This window comes from Schistocerca serialis, chromosome 6, assembly GCF_023864345.2.
Source record: "Schistocerca serialis cubense isolate TAMUIC-IGC-003099 chromosome 6, iqSchSeri2.2, whole genome shotgun sequence".
NCBI classification, from domain to species: domain Eukaryota; kingdom Metazoa; phylum Arthropoda; class Insecta; order Orthoptera; family Acrididae; genus Schistocerca; species Schistocerca serialis.
In genome coordinates, this window is record NC_064643.1 from 571,155,527 (window position 1) to 571,173,305 (window position 17,779).

General features: G+C 43.6%; 1 protein-coding gene across 1 annotated transcript in view; it reads left to right on the forward strand.

Moving 5' to 3' along the window:
- Positions 1-17,779, forward strand: part of LOC126484989 (uncharacterized) — a 224,743-nt gene that overhangs the window by 147,403 nt on the left and 59,561 nt on the right. Inside the window, exons 5-6 of the mRNA XM_050108595.1 lie at positions 540-653; positions 10,457-10,590. Coding sequence (XP_049964552.1) covers positions 540-653; positions 10,457-10,590 — 248 coding nt within the window. The remainder of the gene's footprint in view (positions 1-539; positions 654-10,456; positions 10,591-17,779) is intronic.

A 17,779-nucleotide genomic window follows, 5' to 3' on the forward strand; every position in this document is an offset into this window, starting at 1 on the left:
CCTAACCTGCTTGCTTTTTGTGTATGTTGCCTATTCTATGGGCCACTTTGTTGTTAGTGAGAATGTACTATTTGCTTATTGTTGTGGGCATGTCTTCTTCACGTGTGCTTGTGTGTGTGTTATGTGTGTTGATGTTCGTGTGTTTGTGTTCTGTGTGTCCCCGTTTTTATGGTGGCAGTCAACTGCTTGTTTTTGTTTTCTACATATCCCCTTTATTTTTGTTTTAATTTTGTGATTCAGTTTTTCACTTTTTACACCTGATTACAATTTCGTACTAGAAGAACCATGTGAAGTCTAAAGTGAAACATTTCAACACTTTCTCTGTATTTCAGTAAACATTAATTTGTATTGACTGTTGAACAGTCACCTTCAGACAGTAGCTCCTAGTGCAACTGGTATCATCGAGCACATTGTGAGACGTAACCAATAAGTAGTGCATTGCAATAAGCAAATTGTCCATGCGCTCAGATGTACACAGTGCACTGTCAGCATTATAGACAGCTATCACAAGACTTTATATTTCCCTTCGTCTGTTTCAGAGTGCCCTTTGGCAGAGTTCGTGAGCAGTTCGGCACCTCCACAGCGCGTGCCTTTTGTGTTCCTGCCGCTAGAAGGTCAGATCGTCCACCCTAGCGCCGACATCAGATTCGCGGGTAAGTGCACTGGCAGAGCAGAGGAGGCATGAGACGTCGGAAAACTCAGCTGACTTCTGGTGGACACCACTTCTCAAATAATCGCACCCTACACTGTTTTACACAACTAAGCAGCACAGACACAAAGGACACTATTTAAAAATGGAAAATAAATACCTGTCAAGAGATGGCGTAAAAATGAAGGATCTCGGTGGAGCACTGACGAAGGGCGTTATTGGCAATGATCAAAACAGCCTCACTATGGTCAGAATAGGACCAAAGCGATGAGGATGATAGCATGGCAATGAGAAATGCTAGTAACACACTGCTGATCATTAAAAGTGCAACTCTATGAAGGTGTATTACGTGCTGAAATGCCTCGTTAAATCCGCAGGACAGAACAGGTAGTTGGAATTGTGGAAAGGGGACAAAAATGAGCGGCTGTCAGTTACACTCGAACACATATAACTGTACTTAGTTGCCCAAACATTACAGCGCAAATTTCCGACCTTAACTATCGAATGAATATGTCACACAATTTTATAGCTTAAAGGCACAACCTCTTTAATTTTTAAAACGGCTGACGGCCCATGGTTTATAACACAACTACAATTAATTTTCAAAATGCAGAAGGCCCAAAGCTTTATCCAAAAATATTTTAAATGAGGCTGAAGGCCCAAACAGTGTAAGACTTGACAAGTAAGGAACTTCCAATTTTAAAACTGCTAAAGGCCCATTATTTAAAACCCAACTAAAAGCATACAAATTCAAACCATCTGCTACGAGCCATTAAAATACACAATCAAACACCAATAAGGAAAGGCAGTACAGCCAGCGGCGCTCAGAAATTTCCGGGGGTCGGTCTGCACTTAAAATATTAACGTCCGCTTAGGGAGACAGGTAGTCAGCCCAACTATATCCGATCCGCCGGCATCCCAACCAAGAGACAGGGCCCGGGTTTGATACCCGGCTGGGTCGGAGATTTTCTCCGCTCAGAGACTGGGTGTTTTATTGTCCTAATCACCATCATTTCATCCTCATCGACGCGCAAGTCGCCGAAGTGGCGTCAAATCGAAAGACTTGCACCCGGCGAACGGTCTACCCGACGGGAGGCCCTAGTCACACGACATTTACATTTTACGGGAATACCCCCAACAGCGAACCATGAAAACCAACGGCACAATGTCAACAGACTGGCTTCGGAAATTAAATCACCACTCAACTTTGATGTTCTGGGCCGGTGAGCCCCGAACCCCGTAGCAATCGGATCACCTCCCACACACTCCGACACTGCGTAGAGACCACCAGCGGGTCCGGCCCACTGCTCTGCGAGGAGATTTCCTGCCCGAGCCACACCAACCGACCGACTGCCGCACATCAGCACGGAGACAGCACTAAAATAACTGGGCAGTCGACATCAAAAGCTACACACGTTTTCACGAACACTTGGACGAAGGACTAGACAATACTAACGGCAGCGACTGTGCAATAACAAGGACGAATCACGACTCGACACTCGCAGGCAACCCGTAAGCGATCGCCGGTCAACATACACGTCGTCCGACCGACGACCAATCAAGGTGGTCGGCACTCAAGTGATATGTACCGGCAACCGTCGGGCCAGTCATGGCTGTCCGGCCCTCACTGCAGCCGCGCCCCGACTGAACTTCTGCCGCGTCCTAAGTCAAACACTGGCAGGTCCGAACTGCACTGCTAGCGCCTCCCAACTCACTGGCAGATCAGGACTAATTCCAAACACACGACAACCGGGAAGTCATAGCAGTCAGCAAAGGTAATATGCCGGGGCTTATATCGATATGCGCCGCTGCTGCCGCTCACGGGCTGGCAAGGCGGCACCTCACTGACACCAGTAATTGAAATTAACATAACGAGGTGGTAGTACGGTAAAGACAGGGTGTCAAATGAGATATGGCACAAACACGAGCCACACACGCCTCACGTGCTTGGAAAAGTGTCGGAAATTTTTCCAAACGTTGTAGAAAGAGATGCAATGCTCAGAATAACGTGAAATTTGAACAACATATTATTGACGCAGGGGTAAACGTCTTGGAACAAGAAAAACGAACCTTTTACCAACAGAAGGCGCTGTAAGCATCTTAACGCAAATAGGGTCGCTCAACGACTGTGATTTGAGTTGCACATTACACCATCCCTACTGTTCAATGTGCATGACAACACATGACAGGCAGTCAACAGTCATGCAAGGTCGTACCACATCTGATGATGAATACGGCTTTTAATTGTTCTGAAGCCAAAAATCATATAAAAAGCAAAACAACATCGGCTTGTTACTGTTCTGCGGGCAGAAAACGCGTTTAAAGCCAAATTACATCGGTTGCTAACTGTCGTGAGACTGCGGCAAAACATGTTCAGTACGCTACCCACCGTTTTCAGCCACAAGATAGAGATGGTTCAAATGGCTCTGAGCACTATGGGACTTAACATCTGTGGTCATCAGTCCCCTAGAACTTAGAACTACTTAAACCTAACTAACCTAAGGACATCACACACATCCATGCCTAAGGCAGGATTCGAACCTGCGACCGTAGCAGTCGCGCGGTTCCGAACTGAGCGCCTAGAACCGCTAGACCACCGCGGCCGGCTGCAATAGAGAAAGAACATGTTTCTCAACAGATCAGAGTGTCTATGGCTTCAAGTTCAGAATGTGCTGTGCAATGCTTCTCTCAGTTCAGCTACGTTCGTGATTGGGGCACTGAAAACAATATCTTTCAGATAATTCTCAGAGCAGGGAGTCACACAGATTAAGAGCGGGTTATCTGGACGGTCAGGCTGTAGGGAAATGAGGAAGGTTATTCTAGCATTCCCGAAAAGCCTCTGCAGCAGCGGATTCATGACCAGTGCAGTGTGCGGAGGAGCGACATCTTGCATAAAAGTGTTGCTATCCACACATCCACACTGTTGAAGGGCTGGAATGACGTTGGTGCGCAAAAGACTCTCGTAGCGTTTGCCAGTGACGGTACAGGTAACAGGACCCGCAGACCACATCTCCTCGAAAAAATACGACCCACGATAAACGATGCCGTACACCCGCTCCATAAAGTAACCTTTGCATGTGCTTTCAGGTTTTTCGGTGCCCATATTCGGCAATTCTGCGTATTAATACGTCCTTGGAGATAGAAATGAGTTTCGTCTGTCCACAAAATGTTCCGTGGTCATATATTGTCTAAATACAAGCCAGCAAGAAGTGCCAGAGCAAACGTTTGTTTTGCTGGCTCGTTAACAGGATGCAACTCCTGAACGTGGGTGATTTTGTATGGCTAGTAATGCAGAATTCGTAGGATTTTACATACCGTACTCGCAAGCATATCCAACATTCTGACAATTCCCCGTGCACTGCAGGTCTGCACACCGCCGCTCGACTCCTCCAGGAATGCTGTGGCCACATCTGCGACAGACGTCGGATCAGCTGCTTCACTCCCTCTGCCGCACTGCACTTCAAAAGAACCCGTCTTCTCAAATTGTGCAGTCGTTTTTTTAGACCCTTAGCAGACATCAGACCAATGTTTTGTTTCATACCCTTGAGTGCCCTCATCTTCTGCAGGGTTACTGGCGCGCAGTCACCGTTCTTATAAAAGAGCTTTACTAGCGGTGTGCGATCTTTCATGGAGACAGTGATTTTGGGCGTCTGAGGAACAACCGTTTGCCGCTCCTCTGTTGGTATTCTGACGCTTACAGTGCTATGCATTGGTCACATTTTCGTTAATTTCCGATGACGTTTCCCCCTGAGTCAAGAATATGCTGTACAGGTGTGACGCCATTCCGACCAGTAGCTCTCTTTCTACAGCGTTTTTAAACATGACTTTCAATCATGAACATCCTGTAGATAAAAGAAACACCATCTAGATTCTGTATCCAAGGAAAGGCTACACAGCAATTTTGTCACACAGAAAAAGCATTTCAGTGTTGATTTTTGACGAGGAAGTCGAGCTATATCTCTAGTAAAAAGGAGAAACATCTACTAATTTGTGTCGGAATCTGACAGCGGCGAGAACGTGCCCTATCGAGATTGCTGTTCACGATGAGGTGATAGAAATCATGGGATACCTCCTAATATCATGTCGGACCTCCTCGTGACCGGCGTAGTTCAGTAACTCGACATGGCGTAGACTGAACAAGCCGTTCGAAGCGCCCTACACAAAAACTAAGCTTTGCTGCTTCTATTGCAGTCCATAATAACGAAAGTGTTGCCGGTACAGAATTTTATGTACGACCTGAATTCTCGATTATGACTCATAAATGTTCTATGGATTCATGTAGGGAGATCTCGTTGGCCGAATCGTTCTCTCGAATTGTCCAAAATATATTTAAAGGCAATCGCAAACAATTGTGGCCCTGTGACATGGCTTATTGTCATCCACTAAAATTCCATCGTTGTTTGGGAAGATAAAGTCCATGAATGGCTGCAAATGGTATTGAAGCAGCCTAAAATAAACACTTCCAGTCAGTGATCGGTTCGGTCCAGCTGGACTAGAAGACCCAGTCCATTCCATGTAATCGCAGCTAACACCGTTATAGTAACCACCAGCTTGCACTGTGTGTTGTTAACAACTGTGTCCATGGCCTCGTGGGGTCTCCGCTGCACTCGAACCCTTCCATCAGCTCACACCAACTGAAATCGGGACTCATCTGATCAGGCCACTTTTATCCAGTAGTCCAGGCCCACGAGCCCAGAAGAGGGGCTGCAGGCGACGTCGTGCTCTTCGCTGAGGCACTCGCATCGGTCGTCTATTAACGCCATATTTCGTTGGACTGTTCTAAAGGTTACGTCCGTCGTACATCCCACACTGATTTCTGCTTGCCTTTACCAGTGACAACTCTATACATACGCCGCTGCTCTCGGTCGTTAAGTGAAGGCCATCGGCTAATGCGTTTTCCTTGGTGAGAGGTAATGCCTAAAATTTGGTATTCTCGGCACACTCTTGACATTGTGGATCTCGGAATACTGAATTTCCTAACGATTTCCGAAATAGAGTGTCCCGTGCTTCTAGCTCCAACTACTGCTCCACGTTTAAAGTCCGGTAATTCCAGTCGTGCAGTCATAATCGCATCCGAAACCTTCTCATATGAGACACCTGAAAGCAAATGAAAGATCTGCCAACTCAGTGACCTTTTAGACAATTTGTACGCTGTACTACCACGATCTGTATATGTACATATCGCTACACCATGACTTGTCACCTCTGTGTATTAGTTCAGTGATACTGCTGCTCGCAAACGTCGGGATCCATCGACTGCCACGCAAATCTGGATCGATGGATTCACTAGGGCCATATTAAGTGCCATGAAGAACCTTTATGGGCCTGTACGACTAGCTCCTGAGAGGACAGACACGAGATGTTCCGTGAGAGAGTATGTGACTTATTTGTAACTGCACAAATATCCGTACAAGCAGTAATACCTAGCAGTACGGAAAGGCAGGATGGGGACCATCGTTGTGGCTTTCCTTGGCTCAGCAGCAGAGAGAGGCGTGCCAAAAACAATTGTTCCCTCAGATAGTCATCCCCTCAGGTACTGATGAGCACGAGAGTGGCACCAAGGGAGTGCCATAACGATGGACGTTTTCGTATGTGTAGGTTGTAAGGAGACCGAACATTACCAGATTGCGTTAATGGTCATTGTACCTGCTTAGCACCTGTTGTGACGGTGTAGAATGACGTTTAATACAGAACGTTCGGATTACCGGTAATCTGGACAGGAGCCCATATATTTCTGACATGTTAAGGCCGATGTCTGTGCCCAATCTACCGGTTTGAAAGCCTCCGTCAGCCAAGCTCAGTTCGACTTATTATTTTTATTTGCGTTGATGATGACACACAGCCGATTTAAATTAGTCTTCTGACTGGCTTTATACGGTCTGCCGCGAATTCCTCTCCTGTGCCAACTTCATCTCAAAGTAGCACATGTCCCCTGTGTCCTCAATTATTTGCTGGATGTATTCGATCTCTGTCTTCCTTTACAGTGTTTACCCTCTCTAGCTCCCTCTGATACCATGTAAGTTATTCCGTGATATCTTGAAAGATTCTCCATCATCTAGTCCCTTATTCTTGTCAGTGTCTTTCATATATTAATTTCCTCGCCAATTCTGCCGAGAAGCTCTTCATTTATTGCCTTACCACCCAATTTTCAACATTCTTCTGTAACACCACATCTCAAATGCTTCTATTTCTTTGTTCCGTTTTCCCCACAGCCCATGTTTCACTACCATACAATCCTGTGCTTCAAACGAACATTCTCAGAAATTTCTTCCTCAGTTTAAGGCCTATGTTTGATACTTGTAGACTTCTCTTGATCTCTCCATTGGCAAAAGATTCCGGAATAGTCCCCAATTTGGATCTACGGAAAGGGACTCCCAAGGGGGTGATTACCATGAGAAATTATTGAATAATCAACGAAAGGATAACGTTCTACCAGTCGGGGCGTGGAATGTCAGAAGCTTGAACGTGGTAAGAAAACTGGAAAATCTGAAAAGGGACTTGCAGTGGCTCAATATAGATATAGTAGGGGTCAGTGAAGTGAAGTGGAAATACGACAAGGATTTCTGGTCAGATGAGTATAGGGTAATATCAACAGCAGCAGAAAATGGTATAACGGGAGTAGGATTCGTTATGAATAGGAAGGTAGGGCATAGAGTCTGTTGCTGTGAGCAGTTCAGTGACAGGATTGTTCTTATCAGATTCGACAGCAAACCAACACCGACAACGATAGTTCAGGTGTATATGCCGAAGTCGCAAGCTGAAGATGAAGAGATAGAGAGAGTGTATGAGATAGTGAAAGGGTAATGCAGTAAGTAAAAGCGGATAAATCTCTAATAATCATGGAGGTCGGGAATGTAGTTGTAGGGGAAGAAGTAGAAGAAAAGGTTACAGGAGAATATGAGCTTTCGACAAGGAATGAGAGAGGGGAAAGACTAATTGAGTTCTGTAACAAATTTCAGCTAATAATAGAGGAATCACAAGAGGAGGAGGTATACTTGGAAAAGGCCAGGTGATACGGGAAGATTTCAGTTACAGTTTATAATGGTCAGACAGAGATTCCGAAATCAGATGTTGGATTGTAAGGCGTACACAGGAGCAGATATACACTCAGATCACAATATAGTAGTGATGAAGTGTAGGCCGAAGTTTCAGACATTAGTCAGAAAGAATCAATATGCATAGAAGTGGGATACGGAAGTACTAAGGAATGACGAGATACGTTTGAAGTTCTCTCTAAGGCTATAGATACAGCAATAAGGAATAGCGCAGTAGGCAGTACAGTTGAAGAGGAATGGACATCTCTAAAAAGCGCCATCACAGAAGTTGGGAAGGAAAACATAGGTACTGGTACGAAGAAGGTAACTGCGAAGAAACCATGGGTAACGGAAGAAATACTTGAATTGATCGATGAAAGAAGGATGTACCAAAATGTTCCGGGAACTCAGGAATACAGAAATACAAGTCGCTGAGGAATGAAATAAATAGGAAGTGCAATGAATGTAAGACGGCTGCAGGAAAAATGTGAAGACATCGAAAAACAAATGATTGTCGGAAGGACAGACTCAGCACACAGGAAAGTCAAAACAACTTTTGCTGGCATTAAAGGCAATGGTGCTAACATTAAGAGTGTAACAGAAATTCCATTGTTTAAAGCAGAGGAGAGAGCGGATAGGTGGAAAGAATACATTGAAAGCCTCTATGACGGGGAAGATTTTTCTGATGTGATAGAAGAAGAAACATGAGTCGATTTAGAAGGCATAGGGGATCCATTATTAGAACCAAAATTGAAAAGATCTTTGGAGGACTTAAGATCAAATAAGGCAGAAGTGATAGATAACATTCCATCAGAATTTCTACAATCATCGGGGGAAGTGGCAAGAAAACGACTATTCACGCTGGTGTGTAGAATGTATTAATCTGGCGACACACCATCTGCCTTTCGGAAAAGCAGCATCCACACAATTCCGAAGACGGCAAGAACTGACAAGTGCGGGAACTATCGCACAATCAGCTTATCAGCTCATGAGGACGGGAGGGCGGGTGGGTGTGGTTCGACAGTAAATCCAGGTGATGCCAACTTTTCTTATTATTCCAGTGGTCATAGCAATTATGTGTCCCACAAATACGAGTTTCTTGACCACACATTGCAGTTAACCCGTTATGAAATCTGTTGTTTTGACTCCTTCCTTTGGCTCTGAGCATTATGGGACTCAACTGCTGAGGTCATTAGTCCCCTAGAACTTAGAACTAGTTAAACCTAACTAACCTAAGGACATCACAAACATCCATGCCCGAGGCAGGATTCGAACCTGCGGCCGTAGCGGTCTTGCGGTTCCAGACTGCAGCGCGTTTAACCGCACGGCCACTTCGGCCGGCTGACTCCTTCCTTTCAGAGAAACCATGCGGTCCATGTTGGTTTGTGATAGTCGCCTTCCTTCATGTCCATAGTTTTCTTATAGAAGGTGAAAGCCAGTCAAAGAATATTTCAGGGAAGTGTTTTAAAAAAATTATTTCAAAGGTCCAGTGAAATCTTTTCGAGCTTTCTCCCACAGCAACTTACGCTGTGCCTGCGTGACACAAGTTGCCTGTGTTTCAGCACCAAGGCAGCTCTGTCCGGCTAAAATTGCTCGCAAGAGATACCCTGAGCCCTCCGCTGTAACTGCTAGCGAATTCACGCCATCGGTTGTAGCCAATAGCGTTCACGGGATACAGATCACGTTTGCGACGCTGGACCATTGTGCAATGCAGAACACAACTGCTTCCCTCTCTTGTGATCCAGACCTCAAGCAGAACAAACGTCTTTCTTGGGAGGCAGAGCCTCTGGCTCTGCGTTTCACGACCGGCCACCGACGTAAATTAACATGAACCGCCTCCTCTTCCGTTCCGCATTTCAGTTAATTGTTCGACCTCCTAGACTGGCCTAAACCTGGTAACTTCCGACCCTAAGCGTGCCCCTTGTATACCGTACGTTGAAACATATTCTCTTCATTTTACCTATTTTCCTGTTCTGTCATTTAATGGCAGCCCTTGATGCCTACTTACAACCCCTGACCACTCGATTTCCTGTGCATTGTCCTCTTAAGCCGGATGCAACAACCTACTCCTCGCTTCCCTGCTCATGTACATTCTCTAGTTAACAAGAAACAAGAGCTGCCCTTTCACTGCATACAATGTTCAAAACTGCCTCTGGCGCCTAGATGGTGTACTACAATCAGTTCAACGTTCTACGAGAGGACATCCCCATAGTTTGAACAGTATTCATACAACAACGCAATTGTAAATCGTTATCGAACGGCCTTCATAATTATCATCTCCGCTAATTTTAACACTTGTGGTTCATGTAGCACTTGAAATAGCATTTTAAATGTAAGAAAGATACAAACTAATTGTGATGTTACTGATGAGAGTTTCGTTTGTGGATACATTAGTATCACTATCATTATTATTATTATTATTGTTGTTGTTGTTGTTGTTATTTTAATGCAGCAAGTATTGAAATTACTGATTCAATATGCAAACTTCGTCTTAAATTCGACCTAGATCAGTCACAGTGGTTTGCACTTACTTTGGCACTATCTTAACTGCTCGTAAGTCTAGTACTGGGAGTAACATTTTGTCAAATAATCTTCCACGGTAGTGGAAAGTGTTGAGCTCGAAGTGGAATGGAGACTGTGCGCCGAATAGCGCCTGGACGTTATGCAAGCGGCACAACGGTTGTGCATCTTGTGTTTCGTACTGTCAGGCGTTCACTGTACGTACACTTCCAGCAGCGATAAAGGGTATTTTTCCTCTCGTCTCTCATAGAAGCTGGGACGAGGCCAGTATGTGCAGTCACCGGGTCACAGTTCCTGAGCCGCGGCGGTTGGTCGCCATTGAAGACGAAGGACACCTCAGAACCGCCCTTCAGAATCTTCAGGGACGAGGGACGAACCTTCTTGCAGGTATGTCGGCCAAACACACGAGGTACAATCTAATTCTTTGGTTTCATATAAATGTCAGATTCTCTAATTATGTAAAGACATATACATTTGTCACTATTAGAGCAAATTTGCCAACTTTTGAATATCAAATCATCAAACAGCTCAGACAGGTTATCAACTGTCCTGCCAAGCATATACATTAATGTTTCAATATAGCAGTTATGCTATATGGCAGAATAATATGGCTTCATTCTAAAACTGGAATCATCGCATATGGCGTTTGTAATGGAAACAAAGAGAGTAAGATATGTAAAATGTATTCGAACTTTACTGTTAATCCAAGTATTGTACCTACATTCATAGCTGATACACATTCCTAACTAAAATGTTTGATATTGAAACTGCAGTAGCTATTCATGTGCTACCTATTTGTCCCAGTTTGGTTCCTTTACGCTGGATGTCCAGTTTTTACAGTCGGAGAAACTAAACAACATGTGCGACGTCTTAACTCTGTATTATCCCATTGTACCACTGCCAGATTGATGAATTGTAATTTTTTTATAATTTCCTTGCTAGAATTGAGGTACTCTAAATATACAACCGATTAAAACGTAGCTTTTGGAATTTTTAACTGCAGACTAATATCTTCTTGGCGTTGTTTTTATTGTGGAAAATAAAATCTTCATGGGAAAAATACTTTCAGGCAGATAGTATGGAAAAAAGTCCAAGGGATTTAATACCAATTAAAAGCCAAACTTCCATCTACATCTACATGGATACTCTGCAAATCATACTTAAGTGCTTGGCAGAGGGTTCATCGAACGACCTTCACAATAATTCTCTATTATTCCAATCTCGATCAGCGTGAGGAGAAAACCAACACCTATATATTTCTGTGCGAGCTCTCATTTTCCTTATTTTAATAAGATGATCGTTTCTCCCTATCTAGGCCGACGTCGACGAAATATTTTCGCATTCGGAGGAGAAAGTTGGTGATTGAAATTTCGTGAGAGTATTCCGCCGCAACGAAAACCGCCTTTGTTTTAAAGTTGTCCACCCCGAATCCTGTATCATGTCCGTAACACTCTCTCCCCTATATCGGGATAATACAAAACGTTCTGCTCTTCTTTGAACTTCCTTGATGTACTCCGTTAACCCGGGTTCCCGGGTTCGATTCCCGGCGGGGTCAGGGATTTTCTCTGCCTCGTGATGACTGGGTGTTGTGTGTTGTCCTTAGGTTAGTTAGGTTTAAGTAGTTCTAAGTTCTAGGGGACTGCTGACCATAGATGTTAAGTCCCATAGCGCTCAGAGCCATTTTTTTTGTGCTCCGCTAATCCTATCTGGTAGGGATCCCACACCGCTCAGAAATAATCCAAAAGAGGACGGACAAGCATAGTGAAGGTAGTCTCTTTAGTAGGTCTGTTACATTTTCTTAGTGTTCCGCCAACAAAACACAGTATTTGGTTTATCTTTACCACAACATTTTCTATACGTCCTTCCCAATTTAAGTTGTTCGTAATTGTTATTCCTAGGTATTTAGTTGAATTTACGGCCTTTAGACTTAAGTGATTTATCATGTAACCGATGTTTAGCAGATTATTTTTAATACTCATGTGGATGACCTCATACTTTTCATTATTTTCAATTGCCAATTTTTGCGCGATACAAATATCTTTTCTAAAACGTTTTGCAATTTGTTTTGATCTTCTAATGACCTTACAAGACGATAAACGACAGCATCATCTGCAAACAACCTAAGACGGCTGATCAGATATCTCCTAAATCGTTTCTATAGATAAGGAACAGCAGAGGGCCTGTAACACTACCTTGCGGAATACCAGAAATCACTTCTGTTCTGCTCGATGACCTCCCGTCAGTTACTGCGAACGGTGTCCGTCCCCGGTAGCTGAGTGGTCAGCACTACAGAACGTCAATTCTATGGGCCCGGGTTTGATTCCCAGCTGGGTCGGAGATTTTCTCCGCTCAGGGACTGGGTGTTGTGTTGTCCTAGTCATCATCACTTCATCCCCATCGACGCGTAAGTCGCCGAAGTGGCGTCAAATCGAAAGACTTACACCCAGCGAACGGTCTACACATTTACATTTACTGCGAACTGTGACCTCTCTCACAGGAAATCAAGAATACAGTCATATAATGAGATAATATTCCATAATCACGCAATTTCACTACAATCACTTGTATGGTAGTGTCAAAAGCCTTTTGGAATCCATATGAAATCGCTTGTCAAAAGCACTCAACGCCTCGTATGTGTAAAGAGCTAGTTGTTTTTCACAAGTTGTTTTCACAAGTTGTTTTCTACATCCATGTTGATTTGTGTAATAGACCGTTTCAGGTAATTCATAATGTTCGAACACAATATATGTTCCAGAATCCTGCAGCACGTCGACGTTTATGATATGAGCCTGCTTAGTGTTTACTCCTAGTATCTTTCTTCAATTTTGGTGAGGCCTGTGCGACTTTCCAGTCTTTTGGTACGGATCTTTCGTCGAGCGAGCGGTTGTATGTGATTGTTAAGTATGGAGCTATTGATCAGCATACTCTGAAAGAAACCTAACTGGTATACAGTCTGGACCAGAAGACTTGCTTTTATTAAGTGATTGAAGTTGCTTTACTACTCCGAGGATATCTGCTTATTAGTTATTCATGTTGTCAGCTCTTCTTGATTCGAATTTTGGAATATTTACTTCGTCTTCTTTTCTGAAGAAATTTTGAAAGGCTGTGATTAATTACTCTGCTGTCGCAGCACTGTCGTCTATGTATTTCCATTGCTATCGCGCAGAGAAGCCATTGACTGCGTCTTGCCGCTAGCATTCTGTACACATCTCTTTGAATTTTCTGGCATGTTTCGAGACAAATTTTCGTTGTGGAAACTATTATAAGCATCTCGCATTGATATCCGCGCAAAATTTCGAGCTTCTGTAAAAGACTGCCATTGTAGATTTTGCGTCCGTTTAAGTATAGCATGCTTTTTTCGTTGTTTCTGCAGCAGTGTTTTGACCCGTTTTGTATACCAATAGGGATCAGATCTATCGTTGGTTAATTTATTTGGTATAAGTGTTTCAATTGCTGTAGATACTATTTCTTTGAGCTCAAGCCACACATGGTCTACACTCACATTGTTAATTTGGAAGGAGTGGGGATTATCACTCAAGACTTCGTCAAGTGAAATTACATCTGCGTTTTTGAGTAAGAATATTTACTTCTTTATAAGAAGAAAATCTTATGGAGTTGTCGAGCTGCAGTCCATTAAATTCAGTAGCATGGAACTTCACGAGTTTTGGCTAGCAGTAGCTTAGTCGTATTGCTGATAAAACATGAATTTTACTTTTAACATACCATTTGCACGGTTGTGGGTTTTCGGCCGTCACTGTAATACAGAGTAAATATCGTGCGAAGATTAACATGGGACTGAACTTAGCTCTGTCCACTTTGATTCTATGATTTGAGATGATGTGTGGGGAAAAACGCGCTATTCACCCCATTAATTATACTAACGATAAATTTGTTCGATAAATTGCGTGAGAATTTAAAATACTTGTTCATTTCTTACTATATTTTAAAATAACTTAATTGTACCAACCTAGTAGTTCAGATTTTAAGTACACCAACGTTTTGACAAGGGCGCCGTGAACGAGTTGTGATACATTAAGGCCGCTAGGAACAATAGTGGTGAAGTCGATGTACAATGACAAAATTTCGGTGGTTGTTTAAGGATATTTTCTGGCTATCTGTATCTATATGTAAAAGGCTTGTGTGTGTACGTATTGGCTGACTTTTCTACATGACCACCCACAGCCGTCTATGCGTGGTTGTAGTCTTAGATATCCCTTGTTCTCTGCTGTTACTGAGGGAGTTTAGTCGCGGTGCGTGGCAGTGGGTGAGTGTGGCGAACGAAAAGTCCGCGAAATATGGAGCAATAAATACTGTTAGGACAGCCATACACTCGATGGCTTACGAACATTCCCGTACATGTGAATATGCGTTTATTGTTTCATTCCTGAAACATAATACAATCCTTGCGCGGTTTCGTCATTCAGAATTTAATAGGGAGCTGTAATATCAAATGGCTCAGTTTTTAATTTCTCAAAGCGTTTTCGTCATCCGAACTTTACTAACGGTCAAGAGAGATACAAAGAAAAAAATCCAAATGGACTGAAAGGTAAAAATACTCGTAATTAACAAATTAATAGTCGAACGGTACACTACAGTAATTTCGGATAAAGTATTCGCTTATTCTTCGCGAGAATAATCCTTCACACAATTTAGTGCGATGTCGTCAATCACTTCGCTGGTTGTTCTTTTGCATTATTCTTCGGGAGTATAATCACCCACTACAGTGTGGAAGAAAGCGTGGACGACTCTATCATCATTACGTTGCATCGTGAGTGAAACAATTAAAAGTCCGGAAGTCATACACACTGAAGAGCCAAAGAAAATTGTACACCTGCCTAATGTTGTGTAGGGCATCCCCGAGCACGCAGAACTGCCGCAACACGAATTTGCATGGACACGACTAATGTCTGAAGTAGTGCTGGAGGAAACTGACACCATGAATCATACAGGGCTCTCCATAAATACGCAAGAGTACAAGTGAGTCGAGGTGCAAGTGATTAGATAGGATGCTTACGTACGTGTCACCTGTCAGTGTCGTATCTAGACGTATCAGGGGTCCACTCCAACTTCACACGCTACACACTATTTCAGATCCTCCACCTGCTTGAACAGTCCCCTACTGACATTCGGGGTCCATGGATTCATGAGCGTTTCTCCATGCCCGTACACGTCCATTCGCTCGATACAATTTGGAAGGAGACTCGTCTGACCAGGCAACATGTGTCTCGTGATCAAGTGTCCAATAGCGATGTTGACGGGCCCAGGAGAGGCGTTAAGCTTTGTGTCGTGCGCTTATAAAATGTAAACGAGTGGGCCTTCGGCTCCGAAAGCTCATATCGATAATGTTTCATTGAATGGTTCGCACGCTGACACCTGTTGATGACCCAGCATTGAAATCCGCAGCAATTTGCGGAAAGTTTGCACTTCTGCCACGCTGACCGATTCTCTTTAGTTGTCGTTTGTCGCGTTCTTACAGGATCATTTGCCGGTCGCAGCGATGTCGCAGATTTGATGCTTTACCGGATTCCTGATATTCATGATACACTCGTGAACTGGTCGTACTGGAAAATCCCCATTTCATCGCTACCTCGGAGATGCTGTGTCCCATCGCTTGTGCGCCGACTGTAATACCATGTTCAAACTGACTTAAATCTTGATAACTGACACTGTAGTAGGAGTAACCGATATAACAACTGCGCCAGACACTTGTTGTCTTTTACTGATGTCGACATGAGCGCCGTATTCTGCCTGTTTACGTATTTTAATACGGATGCCTATACCAGTTTCTTTGGCGCTTCTGTGTATTATTTAGCGTTACCTAGTGGTATTTGTTGCTCCACCTTTCGAATATTTTTGCCCACCACACTGACCCACAGCCACGCATCGCAACCAAACTGCTTTACTAACAGGATAATTGCATTCATAATATCCTTAATGAGATATACGTGTGCATGTATCTCATGTCTATAATGGTACTCCTGCCTTCTCCCGTGCCACATATTCTGACCAGGGCTACGCCGAGCTTCTCAGCTAGTTTCAGATCATGAAGCCGTAGTCACCAGTAGATTGTCACGGAGCTCTATTGTAGTGATGATTTATGCAGATTTTACCCCATTTATCATATGTTTTTGCAAAAATACCTACACGCCGTTATTCTAACCCAGAATGGCCTGGTTTTTCGTAACCACCTACACGCCAATACAAAGGCCTTTTGATGTTGCTGTCACTGCGATAATATCTCAGTATAACGTTGTCGTGCCGCTGTTGCATTGCATTGCGCTCACTGAATGCGTCGAGGTACACGTCGGTCAACTCTTCATCAGTAATCCTAGCCGTGCTGCTGTGTATCGCTGTTAATGCACGACGAACACTGACGAAAAACCAAGCCCGAAACAAAACTGAGCTGTAGTGAATGCAAGATCAGGAGGAAGACTAAAGTGGGCCTTACCGTTGTCAGCAGAAAATAATTTGGCGAATGGAAAAAGTTTGTTTGCAAACAACACACGCTGACACTTGCGCCTTACTGCAGATAGGAGGGTTGGAACTTTAATAGTGGCAACTATTTATTTACAGCTCGTACAAAATAGGTAAGTGTTTGAAAGTTTACTGACCTCCAAAGTAGCACCAGCGTTGTGCATAACCCGCTGTCAGCGATGTGGAAGTCGTAGGACAATCTTAGCAGTGCCAGTGATGTTGACAGTTCGAGCGGCGCGGTTTTTTGCCCGACGAATTTGTAGCAGTTCTGAAGCGAATGCCGAGAAGTGTTTCCTTCAGTTTAGAAATAGAGTTGAACTTACAAGGGCTCAAGTCACGGGAATGCAGTAGGTGGTACAGAACTTAGCAGCCACATCAATCAAACAAATCAGTAACGGCTTCCACTGTGCTTGCTTGAGCATTGTGCTGCAAGATGATGGTCAGGTCCTGCAGAAAGTGTCATCACTTCTGTCTCTAAGCTAATCGTAGGTTGTTCCAAATATGAACAGCATAGAGACAAAGTTGGAAGATGGAAAGGGCATAAGTGAACACAACAGACTCACAAAGCAGATGACACACACTCTTCAACAGTACCATGACAAGGTTATCAGACAGAACCTATTCAGTATACTCCTAAGTGACACGAAGAGCGCAGTACGAGCTACATATTTACACACGGTGTCAACAGATGAACGTCTCATTCATCATCTGTGCCAGATTATCTGATATAAATATCTGTGGGCTCCGAGGGATCACAACCCTTACATTCACAAGAAGTGGCTTCCAAATTGTATCCTGTACCTTATCAAGGCCACATAAACGTTCCTGGCCTATCCTTAACTCCTGAAAACCAGTGTTCATGGTAAAACCCTTGAATCAAATTGAGTCTCTAAACTCACTCATATGGAAACGATGTCCTAAAACTACATTTTGATCGGCTAGATTTGTCAGAATTGCAACTTATGATGTAGTTTTTGTATTTAATGATGAGAACACATGGAAGATGAAGGTATTAGTGAGAATGGACTTTAAGATAGGAAATTTCACTCAAGGCATCTTGAAAAAAATAGATTTGCCTTTCTGCACCAGAAAGTCAGTTGAG